Source organism: Copadichromis virginalis, linkage group LG16 (assembly GCF_057382275.1).
Source record: "Copadichromis virginalis isolate Kocher_CV1m ecotype Utaka linkage group LG16, C_Virginalis_male_GT1.1, whole genome shotgun sequence".
Taxonomy (NCBI): Eukaryota; Metazoa; Chordata; class Actinopteri; order Cichliformes; family Cichlidae; genus Copadichromis; species Copadichromis virginalis.
In genome coordinates, this window is record NC_140633.1 from 4,501,454 (window position 1) to 4,528,724 (window position 27,271).

At 43.4% G+C, this 27,271-nt stretch overlaps 1 protein-coding gene across 1 annotated transcript in view; it reads right to left on the reverse strand.

The window, feature by feature from the left end:
- Positions 1-4,195: 4,195 nt before the first annotated feature.
- The window catches only part of LOC146690109 (uncharacterized), a 24,148-nt gene continuing 1,072 nt past the window's right edge, over positions 4,196-27,271 (reverse strand). Inside the window, exons 2-8 of the mRNA XM_085435146.1 lie at positions 26,722-26,994; positions 24,097-24,330; positions 15,353-15,523; positions 9,656-9,787; positions 9,076-9,242; positions 5,988-6,260; positions 4,196-5,910 (exon numbers count right to left, since the gene is read on the reverse strand). Coding sequence (XP_085291272.1) covers positions 5,734-5,910; positions 5,988-6,260; positions 9,076-9,242; positions 9,656-9,787; positions 15,353-15,523; positions 24,097-24,330; positions 26,722-26,994 — 1,427 coding nt within the window. The 3' untranslated portion in view covers positions 4,196-5,733. The remainder of the gene's footprint in view (positions 5,911-5,987; positions 6,261-9,075; positions 9,243-9,655; positions 9,788-15,352; positions 15,524-24,096; positions 24,331-26,721; positions 26,995-27,271) is intronic.

Sequence of the window (27,271 nt, forward strand, 5' to 3'; positions counted from 1 at the left end):
TCAGGATATGTCAGCCCATTTCTGCTGGAAATGCCCTTTGGTTAAACTCTCAGCAAGGAATTTGCATTTGCACTGTTATATTTTTATGTCTTTAATGCACATAAAAAAACAGCTGCTTGTTTAAGTGAAAATAAATGGATGGGGTTTTTTGCGCTAGTAAAGTTGTGGAGTTGTATTTTGTAATTATATTGTCAGTTATATCGTTATTGCAAATTTTCAAATATATATCGTGATAAATATATTTGGCCATATTGCCCTGCACTAAACGTATCTGTTGTGATATAAATCATAGAGGCTTGTCTGTTTGCTAATCTTAGTGTGTTTGTGCATCTTCCAACTGTGGCAGCTTGTCCAGCACACTAATCTCCCATCAGTCTCTTGTCAAAGACTTTGTGGATAACCTGTGTAAACAATGTGCTTGTGCAAACCAGAAAAAGCTGCTGGGCTCTTAGCTTGATGAGATTAAGTCAATGATAAGTGGGAGTAGATACACCCATGAAACAGACACACACAATTACGGATGGGTATTGATAAGATTTTCACGATTCCGATTCCATTTTCGATTCTGTTTAACGATTCGATTCTCTTATCGATTCTTTTTAAAAAAGGAGAACACTAAGGTCGATTAGCTTAGAACTTTGTTTTATATCTTTTCTTTGAACAAGATAGAAATTTAGGAGTAACATGGCCTTACAAACCCAACAGTGAGATCTTAAGAGATCCAGCCTACGGCTCTTCAATGGGTGTTACAGGGTCCCCAGGAAAAAAAATTGTAAATGTAAAATAATAAAATAAATATTCTTCTGTAGCAATAACAAAGTATAACATAAATTATTCTGTAACAATTACACAAGAATATCCAGTAATGTCCCTGCCTACGATTAAACACATTCACTTACTGAAAATCATCTGCTGTGGCAAACGGGTGCAAGCCTTTGACCACAAACTGAGTCACTGCTCGGTGACATTCGTCTATCCTGGCCTGAAAGGAGACGCTACCGGTAGACTGCAGCGAGAACTGCCAGCATCTGAGCCAGACTCTCTCTCATCATGATCACCTAAATGCACAGTAATGGCAGGTTTGTAATAAGGCAGATCGCGCTAACATAATATGCCAGGTCATTTACCTGGCAGGAAACACGGGTTTCCTGCCAGTAAATGACGCTCTGCAATATGGTGACGTAATTCAGGGCGACTGGAATCGATAAGGGAATCGTTTGCAAAAATGGCAAACAATTCCAAGGATTTGAAACAGTGGGAACCGGTTCTCAACAAGAACCGGGTTTCGATACCCATCCCTACACACAATAGTTTCCAGTGGAATCCAAGGCAAGGGGAGCTTCCAGTGACGGAGGCCAACTGGGCACACAGAATGGGAATAATGTAAAGAATGCCTGCAAGCATGTGAGAGGCTTTATGACTCAACACTTTGCGATGAAAGAAGAGTGACGGCTTTCACTCTGGTGCGTTTTAACTGACGTTTAAATTTTAGATTTTACTGGGCAAGCACTGCTGTCCTTGCTTTCCTGACAGGATGTCACTGCTTTTAGGACATGGAGAGCTGCTGATGCAGAAATATGGAAAAAACAAAGTCTTAACACACAGAAACAAACCTATAATGTAACGTAAGTTACACAGTTGTGAACTTTTTTGCATATTCACATTTTGCTACGCAGCAATATTTGGCAAACACTGAAGCAAGATGTTCATTGCAGGCTATGGTTCATGTCATAACTGGGTTTAAACAGGGGTCAGTGTAAGCTGTGTATAGTACTGCTGTGAAAGGATTATGTGGCCACTGAGGACGGGAACACGAGTATGTCCTTCTTCCCCTCGCCATCAATCAAGACCTAGTGCTGTCAAAGTAACTGAACTTGGAGAAATGATGCAATTCATTTGTGGTCAGTTACTAGTTACTTCTTCAAAAAAGTAACTGAGTTAGTAACTGAGTTACAATATTCTAAAAGTAATTAATTACTAGTGATGCGCAAATCATGAACGAATCGTTCAATACTCGAGAATCACTTTACTGACTCATGAATCATGATTCACAAGCCCAACTGACTCACTGACTCATCCCAGTTGCTGTTAGCAGCAATGTATCTAGCTTATAATTAAAATGGTGGAGAAAAACACAACATCCAGTATCTTAACAAAAACATTTCTGCTCTGAACTGGAAGAAACCCTGAGTAGAAGCTCACATCAAGACAATAGCTCCTCGGTTCACAGTAGCATCGCTCTGCTAACATGCTAACAACACATTTGAGCTACTCACCCCCTCCCTCCTGTGCTGAATCGTAGAGCGAACGAATCACTCACTCACCCCTTCCCTCCTGGCTAGTAATTAGTTAGATTACTCGTTACTGGAAAAAGTAACGCCGTTAGTAACGCCGTTACTTGTAACACCGTTATTCCCATCACTGCCAATGAGTTAGACAAAGAGTTTCCTAACCCAGTAAATGTTAATTTTCAAGCAGTCCACAGATCCTATACCTAAGATTTTGGTAAAATAATCTATGACTAATCTTATGAGAGGCAGAGCGCTACTATGGGCACAGGCCCAGTAACTCAAATGATGCATTGTCATATGTGTCAATAGTTCAAGTGTGTATTTGATGAAGGCACTATCTCTGATGCAGCTGCTGATTCCATGTATGCAGCAGGGAAAGCAGAGCAATGTATTTTAGGACAGTGAAAGGGGGGCTGGGACTTTCCTCCAGGGCCTAAACCACCCAAACAGCTTTGCAAACAGCTTGACATTCTTGTTGGTATTCTTGATATTCTTAGCTTGTTTCTATGTGTATTAGACTCAACAACCACCTCTGAGAACATCGGCACTTCCGAGCCAGTTAAGACCAACAGGCTTTGCCTCGAGCAGTTTTTCCTGGACTCCTGGTTAACACCAGAGGTGTGGAGCAGGAGAATAACAGCTGGTGAGAAACTGGAAATACATACAATATGAAGCGCCTTGAGGCAACTTTTGTTGTGATTTGGCGCTATATAAATAAAATTGAATTGAAATGTTCTTAACACCTGTCAGCGTGGCAGAGCCAATGATTTCTGTTCTGTTCTCATTAGTGGTCCCTGTGTACCAAACAGCCTGGCAACAGAGCATGCTCTTCACTGGGAAGCAGCAGAAGGTCCAGCAGCAAGATCTCCTCCGAGTTATTCCTCCCCGGGACATGTAGGACATGCAGCCGCTGCTGGGCCTTCTTTACCAGAGAAGTGGTGTAGTGAGTCTATTGACCGATTGAAGTTGAAATCTTTGATCCAGGAGCCGGTGGTAGGGAGAGTCCAGTTTGATGGTAGGGATGTCTGGGATAATGGTGTTGAACACTGAGCTCAGGTCCACCAAGAGCATCATACTCTGAGTTTGGCCTCACTGTCCTGATTATTTCTTCATTTTAGAAATTCAATAAGGTTTTCTTTTTTGTTTTGTAGTATTGCAGTTTTGTGTTCTGCATAAATTAGCTCCCAAGTACCCAGGCAATGGTCATCAGGTAGAGATATACATCTCAGGTATTTGACTGGCCCTTAAAAACGCTTTGTTGACTACATGTTGTGATTTCCTGCACACAACTAGAAACAAATCATTACACAGATAGTGAATATGCACTTCTCAGAAGCAACTCGGCTGCAAAAATATCCCACACATTTGGAAAACCATTTGTCTCATCAACTTGATAAAGATTAACAATGAATAGATTTCAATAAAATCAATAAAAGACAGCAAGACAGGAAGGAACTCACCAGAAACGAGTGAGACAGGTCACCCACAGACACGAATCTCACAGAAAAGTGGAATTCAGAACATGGTCTGTCAGTTCAATGCATGTTTTTCTGTGACACACTCACACACCCTTATTAAAATGCCATAGCCAGTCTGTGTAGCAGGAAGGGCAGTCTCAGTGCTTCATCTCTTAATCATGATTGCTGCGAACAGATCTCTATTTCTTGACTGTCAGCGAATCTCCTGATCCTTAGTGCTCAAAAAAATATTTTTTGGCCGCACGATGAGGAGGTGTATTCACTGTGAGAGGAGAACGTAGGACCCAAATCAAAGCTTTCATTTTATTTCTAATAAATACCAGTTAATGTTAGTGTTCTTACAGTTTAATTTCCAGACTTAGGAAAGAAATATTTTTCATGCCAGGCAAATGCTGCCTTACACAAAAAAAGATCGATTCTCAGTCACTCAGAGCAAAGAATACAGTTTATTAATTTTACACAGCAAATACCTAAAGACGAGACACCAGCAATGTATCGGAACTGGGAAGAAACGTGGAATGGTGCATTCCTATCTAGTGCATGAGTGCATGACTGCGTTCAAACACAAAGTGTACAAGAAGAACCTCAAAGATGTGCTCTAGCTGTTAATAGGTGTACATTTAAGAGTTGCCATCTAGCCCCCCTTTGTGGTAAAGGTGGAAGCAATGAATGCATCTTTTTTTCAGCCATTAGGGAGACATTTAGGCCATAGACAGTAAAAAAGATTAATTGGGTCTGAAAAATGAAATGTGATGCCTAAAAACCCAGATGTTGAGATGTTGATCGCTATTGCTGAAAAATAAAAATCTGATTCTACAAAAGTCTACGAGGAAACAGTTTCTGACCTGATATCTCTGAATGCTCTGCTGCTGAGTTCATGGGCTCAGTCATATATAACATCTGCTTTTTCACCCACAGTGATAGCTATCACCTGCTGTCACTGTAAAATGTGGAGCGCTGTCTGGACTACCAGCTTCAAAGGGGGACTGAAGAACATGGACGTCCTGTGACGCTGTAGCCCAGGACTTTTCATGAGGTAATTTTTTTTCCTGACACATTTTCTTGTTATAGAGACAATACTGACATCTATTGTGAAAACAGATACACTTTAAGATGTAAAATAATCATTAGGAATTTTGCCTGAAGTGAGCAGCAACATCTTGACAGTCGGCTAAAATCTTGTACTTGTGTTGTTGTTTTACACTCCTAATGTGTAGTTATCATTTGGAAATGAGCGCCATCAAAGGAATATAATGCTAAAACTGTGTCCTCTCTGAAGAAAAATACCTAAATGATCAAAGTTGCTTTGTTTCAATAAAGATGTATAATTAGATGTTTTATGAACATTAAACATCTGCTGTAGCTCCATGCTGCAGTTGCTGCTGACTTACAGACAATTAAAAGGGTGCTGAATGAATTTCCTTGACCGGAGAAAGACTCACTTTTCAGCATCCTCTATTAATCTAATATCACTTGTCACTGAAACACAAACAATGCATGTATAGAAGCGAACACAGTGATATACAAATATGGTCAACAGACAAAAATAGAGAGGGATGATTGGATCTAAAACATTTAAGTGCCCAGGAGATACGGCGTACACACCGTCCCACACTCCAACAATGGCCAGAGCATCAGCTGGTCTCTGAGAGCGTCTGTCCTCTTGCTGAACTCACAAACACACACACGCATACAAACAAGCACACACACTGGTAACACAGAGTTCAGGACATCCCGTTGGGATGAGCTGTCATCTTCATGGTTACAGTCCAAGTTCAGAGCTAGGACATAGATGGCACACACACACAGCAGTGTCCACCATGTTCGTTGGTCAATGCACACACACTCACACACACACACACACAGCAACAAAATTGTAGTTTTGGATTGCAAACTTCTGTGTATGTGTGTGTCCATAATTCATCCTCTCTCAAAGTCTCCCAGTGCGTCTCCATGCTCTGCTTTTAGTTTGCCCTTCTGAGTTTCTGGTGCCAAAGTGCAGTCGGCAGATTCTGGCAGCCCTGGTACTCTCGCTGCATCTCGCTATCTGTTAGAGGTGGTGTGGCATTGCACGGGGCACCAGCCAAGGTCACGTTTAAAAGGCCCGCCCATGGCTCCAGAAGGCGAAACATCCCAGCATCCTGACACATCATGAGAGGAGATTAGAAAAGTATTCAGAGGAGTAAACACTGAAACAAAGATTCATCTAAAAGGTCACCTTTCCCAGGTGGTCCAGCAAGCAGGTGGCAGGACTGATTAAGGACCAGCTGCTGTCCTCCCAGCCTGGACTCAACTTGTGGTTCAGGTGGGCATAAGTCTGCCTGGCCGGGTTCTGGATTAGAACCACATTGAGGTGTTTCTGAGAGCCTTGCAGCCGCTTGGATAGGACACCGCTGTAGCTCTGATCCACAAACAGCAGGACACGAGTTGCCCTGCAGCCGGCCAGGTCGGCCAACAGCTCATTGACTGAGTAGCGCTCTTTTAGATCTGCCTGGAAAAAGAAAGGGAGGCAGAGAGAATCAGAAATGGAAGTGTGTGAAGGCACACAGGGACAGATGGATTACAAGGAAACAGATGTGAGACAATCAGGAAAGAAAAGCAGTCAAGTGCCAGCAGTAGGAAAGAAGAAAGGACCACATCAGCATCTACTGTTTACCATGTACCATGTTCACTTTTTGGCTGGCCTCTTGCACCATAGGTTTAACTTTCTCCAGTCCATCAATTCAATTCAATTCAATTCAATTCAATTCAATTCAATTCAATTCAATTCAATTTTATTTATATAGCGCCAAATCACAACAAAAGTCGCCTCAAGGCACTTCATAGATACAGAGAAAAACCCAACAATCATATGACCCCCTATGAGCACTTTGGCGACAGTGGGAAGGAAAAACTCCCTTTTAACAGGAAGAAACCTCCGGCAGAACCAGGTTCAGGGAGGGGCGGGGCCATCTGCTGTGATTGGTTGGGGTGAGAGAAGGAAGACAGGATAAAGACATGCTGTGGAAGAGAGACAGAGGTTAATAACAGATATGATTCAATGCAGAGAGGTCTGTTAACACATAGTGAGTGAGAAAGGTGACTGGAAAGGGAAAACTCAATGCATCATGGGAATCCCCCGGCAGCCTACGTCTATTGCAGCATCACTAAGGGAGGATCCAGGGTCACCTGGTCCAGCCCTAACTATATGCTTTAGCAAAAAGGAAAGTTTGAAGCCTAATCTTGAAAGTAGAGATAGTGTCTGTCTCCTGAATCCAAACTGGAAGCTGGTTCCACAGAAGAGGGGCCTGAAAACTGAAGGCTCTGCCTCCCATTCTACTTTTAAATACTCTAGGAACAACAAGTAGGCCTGCAGAGCGAGAGCGAAGTGCTCTAATAGGGTGATATGGTACTACAAGGTCATTAAGATAAGATGATGAGATGAGCTGAGATAGCGTTTATTTGTCAGTTGCAGGTCTTTTGTCCACAACCGAGATGACAGACCTTGCCGACCGTACATACAATACAAACATCACATTGGGGAGACAGGTCAGGCTAGGTAGCGAGGAAAAAAAAACATTGAAATGTGCAACACAAAAGGATAATACAGGAATGCACAGGTATCAACACACCATAACACAATAAACACAGACAGCAACATGGGAAAGAGTTCTAGTGTGTACATCTGATCTGGGACCGCTGCAATCTTTCGACTGCGCATCCAGCTGACCCGATGTCCACATCAGAGGGGAGGTAAGCGTTGGAGGAGGCGTTGGATCCGGGGTAGGGAGGGTGATGCGTCAGTGAGTGCTTATCAGTATCAGTATATGTATGTGTGTGCGTGTCCAGAGTTCAGCTGAGACAGTGTCCTTCACCCTGCCAGGCTAAGTAAACAGTCTTCCAGCCAACCCAGGTGGCCTTGCAGGGAATGGGAAGGAACAGACTCAACACAGTCGTTATGGGGCCTGATTATTTAAGACCTTGTATGTGAGGAGCAGGATTTTGAATTCTGGATTTAGAGAAATCTGCTCTCTCTTTCTAGTCCCTGTCAGGACTCTTGCTGCAGCATTTTGGATTAGCTGAAGGCTTTTCAGTGAGTTTTTAGGACATCCTGATAATAATGAATTACAGTCGTCCAGCCTGGAAGTAATAAATGCATGAACTAGTTTTTCAGCGTCACTCTGAGACAGGATATTTCTAACTTTAGAGATGTTGCACAAATGGAAGAAAGCAGTCTTACATATTTGTTTAATATGTGCATTGAAGGACATGTCCTGGTCAAAAATGACTCCAAGGTTCCTCACAGTGTTACTGGAGGCCAAGGTAATGCCATCCAGAGTAAGAATCTGCTTAGATACCATATTTCTAAGCCTCAGTTTTATCTGAATTAAGAAGCAGAAAGTTAGCAGCCATCCAGGTATTTATGTCTTTAAGACATTCCTGCAGTTTAATTCATTGGTGTGTGTTATCTGGCTTCATGGACAGATAGAGCTGGTTGTCATCTGCATAGCAGTGTAAATGTATGCTATGTCTTCTAATGATGCTGCCTAAGGGAAGCATGTATAATGTAAACAGAATTGGTCCTAGCACTGAACCCTGTGGAACTCCATAATTAACCTCAGTGTGTGAAGAGGACCATCCGGTGTAGTTTCTCTGTTGACACTTGAGTTTGGCTCTAAAAGTAAATCGCTACAAACTCCAATGTTGTCCAGCTTTACAGGATAAATAAACAGCGTGCTCGGGGCTTCCCATGATGCACCCAGTGTTCTCTTGTCCCCTTTTACCTTACAATATTAAGCACCTTGAGGTGGCTTGCTGTGCTTTGCTGCTATATAAATTACATTGAATTGATCCCTGGATTGTGCTGGTGCTGTTGTTGCCTTTTAAAACATTTTTAATATAGTCATTAAAATAGAAAATAGGCCAATTTATCCAGATTGTATTTGATGTCAGTGAGTGACACTTTGGTATTAGACAAGTCTTTTATGTAGCACTAATTAGCTGATTTGTGTGTTTGTACATTATACCCTTAAACTTGGATGTAGCGTACTACCCGAGCTAGCAGGTGTTACCTGATAACTGCCACTCTAGTGTGGTCATTGTAGACAGCAAAAGACTTCAAACCTGTGACGTCACAGTGAATTGTTATAATATATAATATAATCTGTGGCCATGCACATTTGTTTTGTTTTTTTCATGTTTGATTGAGTGCCACTACCAAGTTTTACCTTTATGTTTACTTAATTTATTCTAGTGTAGTTTTCTTTGTGTGTGTGTGTGTGTGTGTGTGCACGCGTGTGCGTGTGTGTGGTGGTGTAGCCTCTTACAATGCCATTAAGGTTGGCATCCCACAGTAGCATGGTGCCATCCTTGCACGTTGGTGAGTTCAGGTACAGAACCAACATGTCGGCACAGTGCTGCTTCCTGCAGACGTACGACACGTGGTTACGGATCACCGATTTCTCTGTTGCAGAGTATGCGCCCTCTACATCCTCTGCAAAGGGAGGAGACCGCAGAGAGGGGTCAGGTACAGACACACATTTTAACAAACAGTCGGTGCGTCAACGTCCTATAATATTCGGCTTTTATCATCAGCCTACGTTGCTGAATTTTAGAAAGATTGTTGTTAACAAAACTCAACAGACATGATGTTGAAAGAACAGAATAAACTACAGTGAAAGTATATATATAACTTTATAAAAATTTAAAGGAGGAAGTGTTTGTAATTAAATAATAAAAATTTGTGTGATTATTCAGAATTTATCAGAGCAACATATCAAAACAGTTCTGCAGCCAGTGAACAAGCACCGATTTTTAATTAGTTTCTATACTTGGCAAATAAAGATATCAAATAAATGTAGTGGACATTTTGAAAGTAAAGAGTAAAAACTCCACCAGTGTTCCTACCAGGAAGCTGTCCACTGCTGCCGAAGAAGGTCTTAATGTGATCCTTATGGAAGCCGTTGTTCTGCAGCATTTTGTAGAACCGCTGAAGATTCTGAACATGATGCTGGAACATCACTAGTTGCTGCCAGCCACCTACACACACACACACACACACACACACACGTTTCCATCACTGTACTCTGACTTGCATTCAGTTCTTAAAGACTCGAACCGTAGACCAATCATTAATACTAAAACATTATGGGAGCTGCATTTTTGACCAAAAGCTAAATTATTCTCCATCACATAAGGAGGTGTACTAAACAACTATATGGCTATATAGAGCTGACATGTCACCATACTAACTTATTTATTTACTACTAAACTTTACTGACAGCTATGGTTAGCAATAGGGATGGGTACCGGTGTCCGGTGCCGTTCTAACATAAACGGTAGTAACCAGACTGAAAAGCAGCGCACATTTCGGTGCTTTATTTTGGTGCTTTATTTCCTGAGCTGTGATACACTTCTAGCCAATCATTTTACGTTTCCGAGGATAGTAGGCGGGCCCAGGTACGTACGTTCTTTTAGAGCAGAGCTACAGATTAAAAATGCCCAAGGCGAAGCGGTCAAAAGTCTGGCTGTACTTCACAGCAAAAGATGCAAACTCAGCAGCAACAAGTGCTTTAAGCTGATACTGTGATACTGTCAAAGGAGGTAACACCTCAAATCCGATGAAACACCTGGCGACGCATAGCGTTTTTTTTAAAAGCCGAGAAATGCGCCGTATTTGATAGCTTGCTGCGAGACCTCACACCGAGCACATCTACTGCGGGTGTGGTGCCTGTTATCGGACCCGGAGTTAGCAACATCCCCAAAAACACAAAGAGGAGAGTCCTGGCCCCCAGCCCTGCCAGTGTAGCAGAAATGATGAGGATGATGATGCAGCAGCAGCCGTTCTTCTCTGCGTGAGTAGCTTAATGTTGTTCTGTGTAATTTACGTTGAGTAGGCTAACCACGTTATTACATTAATGCATGTAAGGTGAACTAGCAAACACCGTCGTAGTTACATGCAGCTGTCTTCTTGTTTGATGGCAGATACTCCCTTCACCCTGGCCAAAAAGGCTAAAATGACCAAAGAAAAAGAGGGAAACAGTTAAACATGAGAGGTTTTTGGATAAAGTTTGTGTTTTTTCCATTGTTTAAGCACTGCTTCCAGCCAAGAGTGATACCATATATGCCCCATAGCTGCAGAAAAGGCTAACATTGCTATCTTTTTACAAAAAACCAGCTGAACTTGCTAAGTGGGAGAAGTGGACATTATATGGCACCAAGGAAAATTAATGAACGAACAAAACATTTAAGGTCTATAAAACTCTGTATATCTATTGATGCATGCCCGTATAAAAGTACGTATATAAGCTGGAGTATGTATGCTGCGGAGTAAAGGCAGGCATGCATACGGTAGTTGATTAGAATTGGCACCCACACCTTTTGTTCACTTTAGTTCTGTTTGTTTTGACTGTGTGCTTGCATGGTTATTTCTCCTGTAATGCAATACATGTCTATGTTTAAACTGTGACAAAACTATCAATAAAAATTACAGTGTCAAAAAACAAAACAAAAAAAAAAAACAGCTGAACATGAGAGGTTTTTGGACCAATTTTGTGTTCTCCATTCTTTAAGCACTGGTTTGAGCACCGTTTGAGCACCGGCACCATTTCAAAAGTACCGATTTGGCACCGGTATCGGATAAAACCTAAACGATACCCATCCCTAGTTAGCAATAAGGAACAGTTTGCATTTTACTGGAAAGAGTTTCATATTGTGAAGTAAAGAGCCTACAGCATTACAGAGAGAATCCCAGTGATCACAGTGTCATCTACGAACACTTGGCAGCAGTGAGAAGGAAGAACTCACGTTTACCAAGAAGAGACTCCTCCCACTAGGTGGGAATTACACCAGATGGGAGGAACTGAATGGGAATACCAAAGATGAATAACAAACTTATCATCAACTAAAACCAACATGGAACTTCAAGCACACATAAGAAATTCATAAACAGAAGGAAAGTAAAACTACCATCATAAGCAGAAGGAGCTTGAACATTAATCCCATTTCATAACCCAGGATGAACCTACACTCAAAAAAATCTGCTGTTGGATGAACACAATTTAATCTTGGCACCTTTTTCCACGTGATTTAACCAAGTACAATAACTCTTTTTGACCATGTCAAACCAACACATTTGGCATTTGGTGGTTTAATGCAATCAGATTATGTTGGATCAACGTAGTATACTTACATTGACTTGAAGTGAGTTATTGAAGTATGTAAAGTGAAATTTGTTTTAATTCATTCTACACAAGTTAAAAACTTCAGGAAAACACAATGAAATCTTGTTGTTTAAACAACTACTTTGTTAATCAAGGCAATATGGACTGAAAATGTGACATCATTCTGGGGTAAAACCACACAGGATTGTGGGTACGAGTGGCCAGTGGTACTAGTGCACGCAGGCTTTCACATGAAAACAGTCACACAGCGATAAAAAGAAACACAAAGAAAGGCAAGAAGCTGTTGTTGTCATGGTCCGCGGCCCGGCGTCCGAGGTGCTGATGGGATGCCCATGCCCACGGGCGTGGCTGCTAACTCCACACCTGCATCCCATCCCAGGCGATCACCAGGTGGACTATTTAATCCTGCCCAGCCTGCTGCTCCACGCCAGTCCGTAGTCGTCTCTCAGTGGTAACGTACACCTGTGGGAAAGCCCTTATGAAAACTTATTCGTCTGAACTAGCACTAACTCTGCCCTGTGTACTCAGATCACAACTCGGCGTGTTTTGAGCCACCTGCCTGTCCACCTGCCCGTCTGGAATTTGGATCACGATCAGCACTCGCCGCCTCGACTTTTCTGGAGCTCTCCCGCGGACCCTCACCCCTCCCTCCGGCTCCCTCGGCCCCGCTATCATCGTAAGACGCATACTCTACCTCCCCTCACATGCTGCCATTTCCCCGCACTCCAATAATCCTTTTCCTTTTTCTGTTGCAGCCTCCCACAGTCCCGCTCTCGGCGTTCCTGCGCGACTCACCTCCCGGTCCTTTGGTTTCTCTGGTTCCACGCGTTTTCCCCTTCTACCCTCCCGGGACACCTTCAGTTATGATAAAGTTGTTTTTTTTTCTCATACGGTGTGTGTGTGCTCTGCTTCTGGGTCGAGCTTGTGCGCGGAACTTCGGTTCATGACAGTTGTATTATTAACTGCAATAGCCGGTCGCATGACAGCCACGGGAAGCCGACGGGATTACGTTGTGGAAGAAAAATTGTTCAAGCCATGTTTCCGAAGTAACAACGAGGCGATGGATGGCCTGGATTGCAGCCATTCAAAGACCAAATATAACATCCCAGAACACTCCAGGTTAGTCTGCTCCAAGCATTTCCACAAAGGTCAGTCTTCTGTTGTAGTTATTACGTAATTTATCATAACACAATTGTTGATGTAGGTTACAAGTAAGTCTTATATTGATTTGAATTGAATTCGTTGCTATGCTGCTTTGTTCACTGTGGCTTTGCGGGCTAATGTTTGTTGTGTTTTGTAGGAAAACCGGCCTACAAAATGTAGGAATGTGATCCAGACTGGGCCCCTCTATCAGCCTGGGTCACACCGAGTTTAAAGCTGCTACCAGATCTGATCAGTTAAGAGAGAGAGCGAGATCAAAACAGCCACGAAACGTCCGCATATATGTGCCCAAGTGTTGTATTGAAGCAATCAAGTGATGAATAACTGTTTCAGTATGTTGTTTTGCAATGGTTTTTGTTGTTGTTGTTGCATTGTTGATTTGTTTTTCACCGAAGCAGCGAATAAAGCACGATGGATTTTTACAATTTTGCCTCTTTCCTGTAAGATTCTATAATAGAATGAAACAATAATGCCAGTTATAAATAAAGACAATAATTGAATGAATTACGAAACACTCATTTTTTTCTGAGATCTGAAAATGTTGTGTAACACTACAACCTGAAACGACAAATAGATGCGTTGGCCTGTAACAACAGCTGTGAGATGGAATTGTCCAAATCACCAAAGTAAACTGGACCTGGGCTTGTTGCAGGGATCTGAAGTTACTAAACATGTTGTGAGTGTGTGCACTCACACTTAGGACCATATGATAATAAATATGTGCGTGATGAAAGTTGGGCAGCAGGCTGACGTCCTTACTCCACTCTATGCTCGTGTGGGTCTGACCCTTTCACTCCTTGATTTTTTCCTCGTACTCTTTTCGTCACGTCTGTCTTCGTACGGAGCTGCCGTGTTCTCCGTCGTTTTGTACATCACTGTCTTTGGGGCAAATAAAATGCAAGTAGGGATTAAAACCGCAGAATTAATGAATGAAACAGCTTTTATTTGTCACTAGCAGGTTGCCCTGCAGCGAGATGGAAATGATTACCGGTGCTGGAAATGCTTGATGCAGTGTTTTGATTTTGTTGCCACTTGTACCCACAATGCAATGCGTGAAAGTCAGGTGGTCTGTCGATCTCTATTACTGCTTCTCTTGCTTAATGAACCAATATGGGCGTTGATTATTTCATAGAGACAAGCAACCATTTGCACTTACATTCATGGGTAATTAAGAATCACCAATAACTCTAATTACACACTGCAAACCAGCCAGATTGTGGATTTGAACCCAGGCCCTTCTTGCTGTGAGGCAACAGCACTAACCATCACACCACCAAGCTGTCGCTCCAGGCCTAACAAAACTAGGAAAGCTATGATTACCAGGCTTGCTGCAGAATTTTCTGTACGTTTTTGTCCTTGACAGGTTAAACCACAATAAATAGCGAGAGCACACACGTGGTGTGTGTGTACTTGTCTGCCTCTTAAAACTCCAGTGGTTTTCCTGCAGTTTGACATCTCATGTGATCTTGTGAATTTCGTGAGTCCAGGCAACTAACCACTCTTACTAGACTGTATCACATCATCTCAACAAGAACGAATTACGTTGCCGAATTTCATGCAGATGCTACATGATGTAATTATGTTCACCATAGAAACATGAAATTATTTCGTTCAAGCTACAAGTTTGAATCTTGTACATGTAACAATCACCCAACTTCATTTTTTTGATTATACAGATTTTTGGAACAGGACTACAGAACTAACCACATGAAGTAAGACCAAGAGGAATTTGTATAAGGTAAGGAAATAAACAAGACCGGCAAACACTAAGCGATAACAGATGCTTAGTGTTTGCCGATGCTATTGTTGTCTGTAAATGTTAGGTAGAAACAAGTGCTTGTATGAATGTGTGTGAATGGGTGAATGTGACATGCTGTATAGGGCTGTATAACAAGCAGTCCATTTACTAACCATGTGTCCAAGGTCACAGGATAGGGGAAACCTATCCTACCTGTCAAACAGTTACACCCTGGACAGCTGGCCAATAAGCAGGGCTAACACAGAGACATAATTCACACCTGTGGTCAGTTTGGAAATGCCCATGCATGTCTTTGGAGTGTGGGAGGAACCTTAAGTACCCGGAGAGAATATGCAAACTCCTCATAGAAAGGCCATAGACGGGATTTGAACCCGGGACCTTGTCGATGTAATTGGCATGTAACTGTAGCAATATACTAATACTAATTTACTTGCATACTACTAAAATTTGCTGTCAAGGTTTATTTCATGAGACCGTTACATAGACATAAAAACAGTGTACCTGAAATGAGGACAGCATGGTCACAGGTCTGGTAGAGGCGACAGGAGAGGTGAGTGCCCAGAGGCTGCTGATGGCAGCGTCTCGTGTTTTTATTCAGCTCACAGCTTGAGACGGGCAAACTAGGCGAGTTCACGGGCAGCAGCAGAGGACATGCTGCAAAGTCTGTGTGATCTGTCCAGGGAAAAGGAAAGTATCACAGAAAAGACACAGAAAAGGTCCTTGTCCCAGAAGGACGTCGCGTTTTCAGTGGGAGAACCTCACTTGCACTGAAAACACTACGTTCAGATGAACAGAATAAACCTTCTGGGATTTCCTTACCTGGATGACTGAGCAAGCATCAAACACAGATGTTTGTCTTAAAAGACTACTTTAATGAAAGACTTTGGACTGATATATCGCTAGACATGTCAAATTAGTGTTGGTATCCTTCTACACTCACCAACAATACAAAAATACTTAATTGCACATTTGGCATGTGAATGAAACTTTGCACAAACATCTTCAAAGATACAGTGATTAATAGCATATGTTTTTTTTTTAGATTTACTATAAATCCCAGTTATTTGGATTTTCATATAAACTTAGCACAAAATTGTTAATGATCTGGACAGGGCCCACACGATAGGGCAAATTCAAGCTGGTTTTTTGTAAAACCAAGCTGCACCATTATTTGGCGCGAGTCATAGTACCGTCTCCAAATTGGCCAGTTCTAAGTTAATAATTGGGGATGTCAAAGATGGGCCATGAAGAGGGTGTCCCAAAAAGAATACACCACAACAAGACCATTTCCTCACCCCACTAGCACTTGGGAACCAAAGGCCATAGGGATCCTTGTACAGATTTGCAGTCCAGGTTTTCAGGATGATATGGCAGACAGCTCTCTGGACCGTAAAGAACTCCACTCTCACAGGGCTGCCATGATTACAGTTTGACATCATGTGCAGTAGAACCAGAACATGTGGAGAAATGTTACGTTCAGCAACGAGTCAAGATTCTGCCGAAGACATCGCAGGGTCAAAGTGTGGAGAAGATGTGGAGAACATAATGCTGTTTGCTGAACTGATAGGGGAACAGTTTTTGGTAGAGCTTGTGTGATGTATTAGTATAAGGCAGCATCTCCCTCCATGGGAAAACAAGGCTTGTCATCACTGGAGGAAAGCTCGATGCTGAGAGACATTGAGATTCTGCAGCCAGTGGCAATCCTGTGTCTCCAGAGTCTGGGACCAAACTCTGCCCTCCAAGATGACAACGCACCCCCTCAGAGCGGGGTTTATCAGGCACTGCCTCCCGAACTTTGGAGAAAAGAGGATGGAATGCCTTAACTGCAGTGCCGACCTAAACCCCACTGAACACTTGTGGGATCAGCTTGGGTGTGGTGTTCGTGCCAGAGTGACCAACACAACCACAATGTCTGGCTTGCAATGTAAATTGTCATGTACAGCGGTGCCTTGGAGTCACACGTGGAACATCTGAATTTGGTCCTGGACCGCTTGCAGCTTGCTGTCCTCACAATCAATCCAGCAAAGTGTGTCCCGGCCAGAGCTAGAGCCGTACCTTCAGAAGAGCACTATGCCACTATCAAGTGTGGCACTAGACTCCTTAAAGTACTACTTGCTGGGGAGGGAGTTCATCTTGCAGACTGACCATAAAGCATTGCAGTGGCTGAACAGGCTGAAGAACTCAAATGGGGAAATTATTCACTGGTTCAAGCCATGCAGCCATTCCAGTTCAAAGATCAGCACATCCCTGGAAAACACGGCACAGCTTCCAACTATCTCTCTCGCTATCCTAGCATCCTTGAAGTGTGTGTCGAAGCCGCACCTGCAGCTGCACAACTCTGCAGACTTCCAGTGGAATAGAATGAGTCTACAGGCAAGCAATGCAGCAAATGCTATGGCATTTTCCTGAGATTTGCTAATTTCGTATTGAGGTGGCATAACTCCAAAAATGCCAATGTGGAAATCAAGCACTAAATTTTGCGCACTGATGTGAGATAATACTTTAAATATATTATCCATAATTATCCAGGTTAGGACAAGACCACATCATGTGACCCTCATTTGCTGGATTATGTCCACACCTGGGACAGGCAGGATCGGCTTCTGGGAAAACTTTGAAAGCCTCTCTCTTGTATAATGAAGACGATGAAGAATTTTAAACTGAATTAAACCACGGCGAATGCAAAGGGAGGAGGTATGTATTCGATTCAAGCAAGATCTCCACTCATCATCAGATAAATCCACCCCAACGTCTTTTTCCCAATTATTTTTAGTTTTTTCCCAAGTAACAGGCCTTAAGCTCTGTATCAGTTTGTATATGACGGAGATTCACCTTTTGCCAAAAGGATCTATTTCCAAAATAGTATCCACTTGATTTTTAGGAGGTAAGTAGGAGAATGAAGGAAACAATGTTTTTGCAAAATTTCGTATTTGCAGATATCTAAACATATGTGAGGTTGGTATATTGTAATCTCTCATCAAAGCGTCAAAAGTGTTAAAAGTTTCTCCTGAAAATAAATTGTAAAAAAACTTCAAACCATTATTGTGCCAAATTTGGAATGCTTTATCTGAAATGGATGGCAATAAAAAGGTTAAAAGCAACAATGAAAAAATTACTAACCTGTTGCAAACAGAAGCGCCTTCTGAATTGAAGCCATAATCTAATAGATGTTCCTACAACTGGATTTGTTATTTTCTGTTTTTGATTTAGAGCTACGGATGAGGTTAGGAGGGGAAGTGGATTAGACATCAGTTCCATTTTTACCCAAGCCTCACCCTCGCTGTTCTCATAAACATATTTCCAGTGCAATAATTTGGTGATATTAGCCGCCCAGTAGTGGCAACCCTAGCCCACCAGGCTCTTTTGGTACTTCCAAATATGATTTTTCCATTCTGGGATTTGAATTTTTCCAAATAAATGTTGCTATTAATCTGTCTAAATCTTTGAAACTTGATTTGGTTATGAAAACAGGAATCATTTGGAAAACATAGAGACGTTTTGGTAAGACCGCCATTTTAACTAGATTTATTCTGCCTGCTAATGAGATTGGAAATGTTGCCCATTTTTTAAAAATCTTGTGATGTTTGTTCTAACAAAGTGTCAAAATTATGAATCCGCAACTCCATCATTGTGCGGGTTATATTTATTCCCAAATATTTAAACATTTCTTTTTCTAACTTAAAGGGGAAGGCAGAGAAATCTTGCTCTCTGTTATTAATAGGGAACAGTGGGCTGCAGCAAGGCTTCTGACGAAAACATCGAAATACTCACATATAACACCGCTGCTTATACAGTTACACTGGCTCCCTGTCGAATTCAGAGTCCACTTTAAGATTCTGGTTCTCACATTTAAGGCTCTTCAAGAACAAGCACCATCATACATCATTGAACTCTTACAGCCCTATGCCCCTAGTAGGTCTCTGAGGTCTTGTGGTCAGGGCCTACTTGTTATTAAGTATACGAGACTGAAAACTAGGGGTGATCGAGCTTTTGCTACTGTGGCCGCCAGACTGTGGAATTCTCTTCCTCAGAACTTAAGATCTGCTGATTCACTGATTACTTTTAAAAAACAGCTAAAAACACATCTTTTTAAAATTGCATTTTGTTAACTTTTGATTGTACTTCGTCTTTTTAATCTGTGTCTATACCTTGTAAAGCACTTTGTGATCCCTTATCTAGAAATGTGCTATATAAATAAAATTTTACTTACTTTACTTACTTACTTTTCCAATTCAATTTGCATCCAGATATGCGTCTGAAGTGATCTAATACCTTGAGCAGTTTTATATCTAATGCCGTTGGATTAGATATATACAGCGATAAGTCATCTGCACACAATGATACTTTGTGCATTGTCCCGCTCCTAGAGATTCCAGCAACCTGATTTTCCTCCCTAAGAGCGATAGCTAAAGGTTCGATTACTAAGTTGAAAAGATAGGGAGATAAACTACAGCCTTGCCAGCAGCCTCTACTAAGCTGAAAGAAGTCAGAAGTTACATTGTTTGTCCTCACTGCCGCAACCAGAGAGGAATACAGTATTTTAATCCATTTTTGAAACAATGGGCCAAATTCAAATTCATTTAGGACCGCATGTGTCATGATCCTGGGTCCTTTTGACCCAGCATTTTGTGTTTTCTCTTCGCGATTTTGGTTCTGTTCTCTAATTGGAGTTTACCCTGTTCCCCCTGTGTGTTCCTGTTTTATTGTGAAGGTCTGTGTCTTATGTGAGTGTTTTCAGTTTGCCTCCCTGGTCTCGTCATGTTAATCACTCCCAGCTGTGTCTCCCACCTGTGTGTAATCTCCCTGTGTTCTGAGTGTATTTAAGTTGTATTTTCTGTCTTAGTAATCGCTGGTTCGTCTGTGTTGTTTCCCCTCGGTCTCCCTGCGTCTCCCCGTATGTATTTCTCCGGACCTCCCTGCATCCTCATTCTGGTTTGTCTTATTAGTTTACCCAGTTTAGGTTTCCGGTTTCATGTTTTGTCGCCACCGCTGTTTGTACTTACACCCCTGTAAATAAACACTCACCTGCACCAGAGCTGCCGCCTTTTGGGTCCTTACTACAAATCCACACGGCTTGCCCCGCAAACCGTGACAGAACGAACCAGCCACCATGGACCCAGCGGCAGTCAATCCGTCCGAGGAGCTCCAGGATGACATCGGCTACAATGTGGAGATCCTCCTCGGGCTGTGGCTGGAGAATCCTCCGTACGAGCTTCGCCGCGCCGTGGAAGGTCGGCTACAACGTCTCTTTTCCGGCCTGCCATGGCTACTGAATTCACTTCCTCCGACCATACAGGCTTTTCTCCGGCACACACCTCACCTTCTCTCAGCCACTCCTGCCTCGCTGCCCGGCCCGTCGGAGCCGTCTGCGGGGAGGAAACGCAGATCGCGCCGCAAGCGCGCCACCCCACAGCCGGACGTTCAGGCTTCTAAATCGCCGGCTGTGGTGAGTGAGGACTCTTTTTCATTTTCAGACTGCATGACTGTTCATTCAGGGGCTGCGTTTTGTGTGGCGGATGTCAACGCGAGCTGCTTATCGCCTGTGCAGCTACCGGCAGCTCAGTTAGCTCCCCCGCAGCCACTCTCAGCTCGGTTAGCTCCCCCGCAGCCACTCTCAGCTCGGTTAGCTCCCCCGCAGCCATTCTCAGCTCAGTTAGCTCCCCCGCAGCCAGTGCTCCTCTCAGCTCAGTCTCCTGTGCCTCCTTCAGCTCAGTCTCTTGTGCCTCCTTCAGCTCAGTCTCCAGTGTCCCCTTCAGTTCAGTCTCCAGTGTCCCCCTCTGCTCAGTCTCCAGTGTCCCCCTCTGCTCAGTCTCCAGTGTCCCCCTCTGCTCAGTCTCCAGTGTCCCCCTCTGCTCAGTCTCCAGTGTCCCCCTCTGCTCAGTCTCCAGTGCCACCCTCAGTTCAGTCTCCAGTGCCGCCTGTAGCGCAGGCCCCAGTAGCTCCAGTGCCGCCTGTAGCGCAGGCCCCAGTAGCTCCAGTGCCCCTGCTACCCGTAGCTCTGGCTCCAGCAGTACCGGTTCCACTCATTCACTCCATGCAGGGAGAAAATTTAAGGTCCAGTCAGGGAGTTTCTCGCGCTTTAGCTGCTTCAGGCACCGTTCTGCACTCCAGGGCTTCCCCAGAGGCTAGGTCTCAGTCCCCAGCTGATTCTGGACCCCTGAAGATTAAGCAGCCCTCAGAGAACAACTCCGTGTCAGTGCTGTCTGAGCAGGGCCAGTGCTCAGCACAGCACCCATTGCCTTCATGTCTGCCAGAGGACTCCATGCCTGCTGGCTTTGCGATGGCTTCTGCTGGAGGGTCCAAGGGGCCCGTCCAGCCTTCGTTTCGTGTCTCCGCTGGAGGGTCCGAGGGACCGCTCCGGCCTTCGTCCCGTGTCTCTGCTGGAGGGTCCGAGGGACCGCTCCGGTCTTTGTTTCCTGTTTCCGCTGGAGGGTCCGAGGGACCGCTCCGGCCTTTGTTTCCTGTTTCCGCTGGAGGGTCCGAGGGACCGCTCCGGCCGTTGTCTCCAGTCTCCGCTGGGGGGCCCGAGGAGCCCGTTCAGCCACCTGTCTCAGCTGGAGGGCCCGAGGAGCCCGTCCAGCCACCTGCTGCAGTTTCATCATCATCCTCGCCGGCTGCAGCATCATCATCATCCTCGCCGGCTGCAGCATCATCATCAGCCTCGTCTGGTCCAGCTTCATCCGAGTCTTCATCCTCGCCTGGTCCAGCCTCATCCGAGTCTTCATCCTCGCCTGGTCCAGCTTCATCCGAGTCTTCATCCTCGCCTGGTCCAGCCTCTGCAGCCTCGCCTGGTCCGGATCACCATCGCCTGAGTGGCCGCCGTTGCCTTCCGCACGGCCGGCCCCCGGACCGCCATCGCCTGAGTTGCCGCCGTTGCCTTCCGCACGGCCGGCCCCCCGAACTGTGTCCACGTCGCCGCCGTTGCCGTCCGCACGGTCGGCCCCCTGAACTGTTTGGACTCCTGTGCTGTCGGCCCCCTGGCCGGCCCCCTGAACTGTTTTGGACTCCTGTGCTGTCGGCCCCCTGAACTCTTCTGTTTTGGGCTCTGTTTTTTCCTGTGTTCTGGTGTGCTTCGTTTCTTTTGGTTTTGGGCTCTGTTTTTTCCTGTGTTCTGGTGTGCTTCGTTTCTTTTGGTTTTGGGCTCGTTTTTTGTTTTTGTCTTTTGGCCTTCTGGTGCTCCGGTTTTGTTTTGCTTCGAGGCTCACCGGTCTGTAGGAGCTGCATTGTGAGGGATCCTTACCCTTAGGAGTAAACTTAATTTCATATACACAAATATTGTGACACCGTTCTTTTTTCGACACTTTATTTATGTTTATTCGATTTTGTTGAAATAAATGAGTTCTATTTGTAGTGCACACATTTAGTTAGCTTTGATACAATCATCTTTATTAAATTCTTTTTCTCTGTTTTACCGGTGCTGGCAGGGGTTTATGTCGCTGCTCAGGGCTGCTGGCGTCATGAAGGGCAAAAGATATGCTCTGTTGAGCACTGTTATACACAGGAAGTGCTGACTGGGTGATAGTAAGTGTAGTTCTATCATGAGGAAGAACAATTATCTTAAATGTTGCATAATTGCTTTTACTTATAAGTTGCTTATTTGCTGAGTATCATTAATTTGAAGTAAGTATTAAACTAAATGCTGCTTTTGGGGGCTTTTGTTGATGTTAAATTTGTTGGTATTTGTGTTCCCCTTATGCATCAACCTGGTCTGATCAGCCAGTATTTAAGTCCTTTGTGTTTCTTGTGTGTTAGTTCAGTTTTATTTTGTTGAGCAATTAGTCTGGAGTTATGTTGAATTGTTATTTTGTCTTGAGTTTAGTTCTGTTCCTTTGGCCTTGTTTAGTATGTATATTGTTGATTCATTTTGTCTATTTTTCTGGGGTAAGTAAAAACCACCATTTTTTAGAATACCCACTTTGTGCTCCTGCCTAACCACCTCACGAGGTTCAATGACATGGCGAAGGAGAATATGCAGAGCTGGAGGATGCTAAGGATAGGGTGGGATGGAAGCAGATGATCCTCTGTGTGGTAACTCATAAAGAGGACAGCCAGAAGAAGAAGTAGCTGTAGTCACTTAACCATATTTTTTTTCAATGTTTTGTTTAAATGTGGGCGATCGTCTAATCCGGTCGTTAAGTGATGACGTGACGAATCCTACTTCCGGGTCTAAAGTAGTCTGCGTTTAATATGGCTTTTGTGTTGTGAACATGTTTAATGTTTTGTATTTTCTTCTATTTTATCTCAAAAAGCTCCTAAAACAGTCAGTGATCACTGCTGACCTCCCTCGGCTTTTATTACCGCTAATCATTTATTTAAGCTCAGTTTTTAAAACCTTAGGATGTAACTACAGCCCAGCCCATGCAGCAGTATATGAATGACTAACCTTGTATTGTGGACGGATTATCTCAGTTGTTCTCCTGGCTGAAGTTTGGTCCTTTTACAGCATCCTGCCATGCGATTACATTTGTTCCTGACCACCAAGAACACTCACGTTAACTTTTATCGAGTGGAAAAAAAGTTAGCTTGTTTATATTATGCTAACATAGCTGTGTCGCTAGCGGTCACGTAGCACATCATTATATACCAGCTAGCCCAACTTCAGTAACCCTACAAACGTCACTGCTGTTTAGTTTTCTGTCTTCATTTATGCTGGAAGTGATAACAGAGCTGTACGTTTGAATTTGTTTCCAAAGCCCCGCAGTCAGGACATGCTATATTGTATTTAGATAGAAGCTAGTGAGCTAACTCCCTGCTAACTTCTAACTCCGTTAAATGTCATAAATTCCGTTTTCATGGATGCCTGGATGTTAAACTCAATTGTTACACCTGGTAGAGCAGAACGCTGATCATTTTATTAAAGATGAAAGACTTTAGACAGTTTTTCAACTCTCAGTAATGCCACAGTGATCGTTTGATTTATGGACCTGCAGCGGAGTTTAGGCCCAGACACGGCTAGTGACGTCAGACTTAACGACCGGATTGGCTGCAGGAGTGTGCAAAACACAGTAGACTCCCATTTAAGACACTTGTGTATTTATGTCAGTTGTTGTGCTTTCTGTGGTTATTATGTATTTCAGTTCAGCACAGAATCATTACATATACTCCGAATACTCCAAATACTCTGAATACAGTGCTGTTAATTAGTTGTCTGTAAAAAAAAAAAGGGAAAAGTATGCCCTCTAAGTGGTTAGTGTAGGCTGGTTGCAAGGACTGAGCTGGGCTTTTTTCAGACCTGCTGTACCTACCAACACATCTGAGTCTTTGTGTTCGGTTACTGTCTCTGACTCCAACGACCAGTGGGAGGAAGTGGACCTCACAGAGCCCTCCAATGGCATGCTCGAGCAGACGGTTACCACCGCTGGTGCTAATGGTGCCAACTGTCATGTGACCATTACCAATCACCCTTTCTGTCCCGGTGTGACGATGCTTCAGCTGGTTCTCACAGCGACCCTTTAAAGCTAGCGTCAAACATTCATCACCTGAAGACACAAAGGCAGACGACAGCAGGAGAAGGTTTAGGGTCAGTTTCCTGTAGTGGGTAGATGAGTGAAAGGGAAATTTGAGCACTGTGAAAGTAAAAATAAATGATAAAGTTTGTTAGCCCGGCCTCCTTTTCTTAGCTTTATAAGTAGAGTAAGGTTCTGCAAATGTTTAATACAGCCCTTAATCTTTAATGCACACCAAACCACTAACTGGGAGAGACATGAATTACCTTGGACCCTATTGGTTTAGAGATCTTTATGGAACCGGTAAAAAAGTGAACTATATATAGCTTTTCTTCCACATCTGTTTATCTTCTCTACTTCCTTTTTTGTCTTCTACTTTTACCATTTTCTTTTCTTTTTGTCATTTCTCTCTTTTCTCCTTTCTGCCCTGATTTGGTTAAATTAGGTCAAAAGAAAGTTTCTCTCTAAAGAAAATGCTCATGTAAATCTACCTATGGGACCCAGCAGGGGGCACAGTGCTGCGTGTGCATGCATGAATAGCTCAGCATTTGACCTTAACCCCTCTCACAGTGGGAGGTCATAAACCTGCACTTGAACATACTCTGCTTTTATCAGAGATGCAGGAACACATACATCACAGAAAGCTTTTATTTGCCGTCCCTTTGGAGCAGTAGTGCAGCAATAACGCACTTTTAAAAAACTCTCCTACTCTGCCTTTTGACCTGCTGTTCATTAAAGCTGTTGTTGCCACTGAAAGTGGAGCTTTTCCGATGCATGGAAACTAATTCTTAAGTTCGCCTCACATTGGTCTGTCTCCTTGTGAATGATAAGGCCAGGTATTAAACTTACCTGCAACCTGTACCTGCAGAAGAGGCACAAAAAAAAGAATTTTGCACACTTCTCAAGATGAACGGAGAAGTGATGAAGCTATAAGTCAAATGTCATTATGGCAGAAGAATAACACAACTAAGAGGTTTTGGGGGAAAAACCCTTCAGTCCCCCCCCCTTTCCCAGCTATGTTTCTTAGTTGCAGCCTGCATGCTGGGCTGCATGGTACAGGTGAACCACATGTTCAAAGAAGCCTTTTTAGGGGAGTTTTTCAATCATTGATTGATTTGTCCTTTTCAGGCCTGTGAAAAACCTGAGGAAAACTGAGGCATGAGGAAACACAGCTGAAACTAATCAAAGCAACAAGACAAGGAAGTAAAACTCAATACAAGATCAAACCACTATCAAATAAAGCAGACCCTGCATTTACTGATTATTGACTTGACATACACTATATTGCTAACAGCATTCACCCACCCATCCAAATCACTAAATTCAGGTGTTTCAATCACTGCCAATGCATTGGTTTGGTGGTTGCCAGAAAACTGTGAGCCCGGTCCTCTTATCCAACATCAGTGTCTCATAAAAACAAAAATACTTCTAAGCCTTATGCAAAGCTTTCCCTGAAGAGTTGAAGGTGTGCTGACAACATATTAATCCTATGGATTAAAAATGTTATCTTACTCATGTACATGTGAACAAGTGAATGCTTTTGGCAATGTAGTGTAGGAGGAGGAACAAGAGCTCATAGAAAACAAACTGGAATCAAGATTCAAAACCGAATGGGAACCAACACCAGACAGTAAAACAATCAACATCTGCAACTAAGAAACCATAGACATAGACTGGTACCAGTACCATACTTACAGAGATGTGTGGTTGGACTTCCATGAGTCAAAACTAAAAAGCAGTGCATGCATACATGCATGTGGCGCAGTAACATAGCAACTGGGACAGCTCGTGGTCCACACATCGTACAGGTCAGTAGCTGCACACAGGTTTCTGGTTTGTGGGGTGGGAGAGTTTTTAATAATGAGGCGCTCCACTGGATAAATCTTTTGCTGTACCTGAGTCCTAATCCTCACAATCCTTTGCACAGTGCACAGCGATTTCTATCAGAAGAGTTTTCCCTTAAATCAAATGCATCTTTGTACATAAATTAAAGCACATTGTTAGTCGATCATCTGACAACTGCAGCATTACAGTAACTCGCCTCACCCAGTGAATCTGTCCCAAACATCTTATTTTGTGATCCAGGGAAACTCCTTTACTCCTCCCTGTTCTGTGACTGCAGCAACATTTCCTACATCCACCACTTCTCCCAGCTGACCTGTACCAAAGTTAAAATTAATCCTAACAAATAAAACTTATAGAATTTGATTTCTTTTTGCATCCAGAGGAGTTACCTCCTGCTGGCAAACAGATCCACGTAATCTTGACTTCCAAGGCTGGGCTATGTTTTCTATAAACTGTGTGATTTATCCACAACACGAGTTTTGTCATCAAATCATCTAGCAGTGACATTTTTTTTAAATTGGCACTCTGTGAGCTCTTAAAGTTCATGGACTGGATAACTGTCGGTGTCTTGAGACTCACCCAGGTAAATGCCATCTAGGTGGGAGCATCTTTTCTTTGTCACATTCACATCCACATAGAAGAGGACCACTGGGTGTCCAAAGTTCTCCCCAGGGCTTGGATCTAGCACTAACACAGCATCGTGGGCCATGGAGCGAGGGAGAGACTGCTGGTGTCTGTGGGGACCCTGCATCCCGTTCAGCACCTGGCTGCCGCTGAAGCGTCTCCGTAGCTTGGAGCTCAACATCCCGACGGAGGAGTCTGGTAGGATGGCCAAAACTTTGTCAGAGTGACCTACCGGGATGCGAAACAGGAAAACGGATTTTACAATGCAGCTATTTCATGCATACTTAATAATATGTAATAGCTTAGTAAGATACCTCTGTAAGCATCTGGTTAAATCTTTGTTAACTTGTGAGTAAAATTAGGTATGTTCTGAAAAATTGTTTGAAAGCACATTCTCCTGATGGTCATGGATGTTTAAAGACATCTTAGGAATAAATATGTGTACATCCACCAGACCTGTGTGCTCAGAGGAAGCACACTGAACACTGTGAATAACAGAATAAGA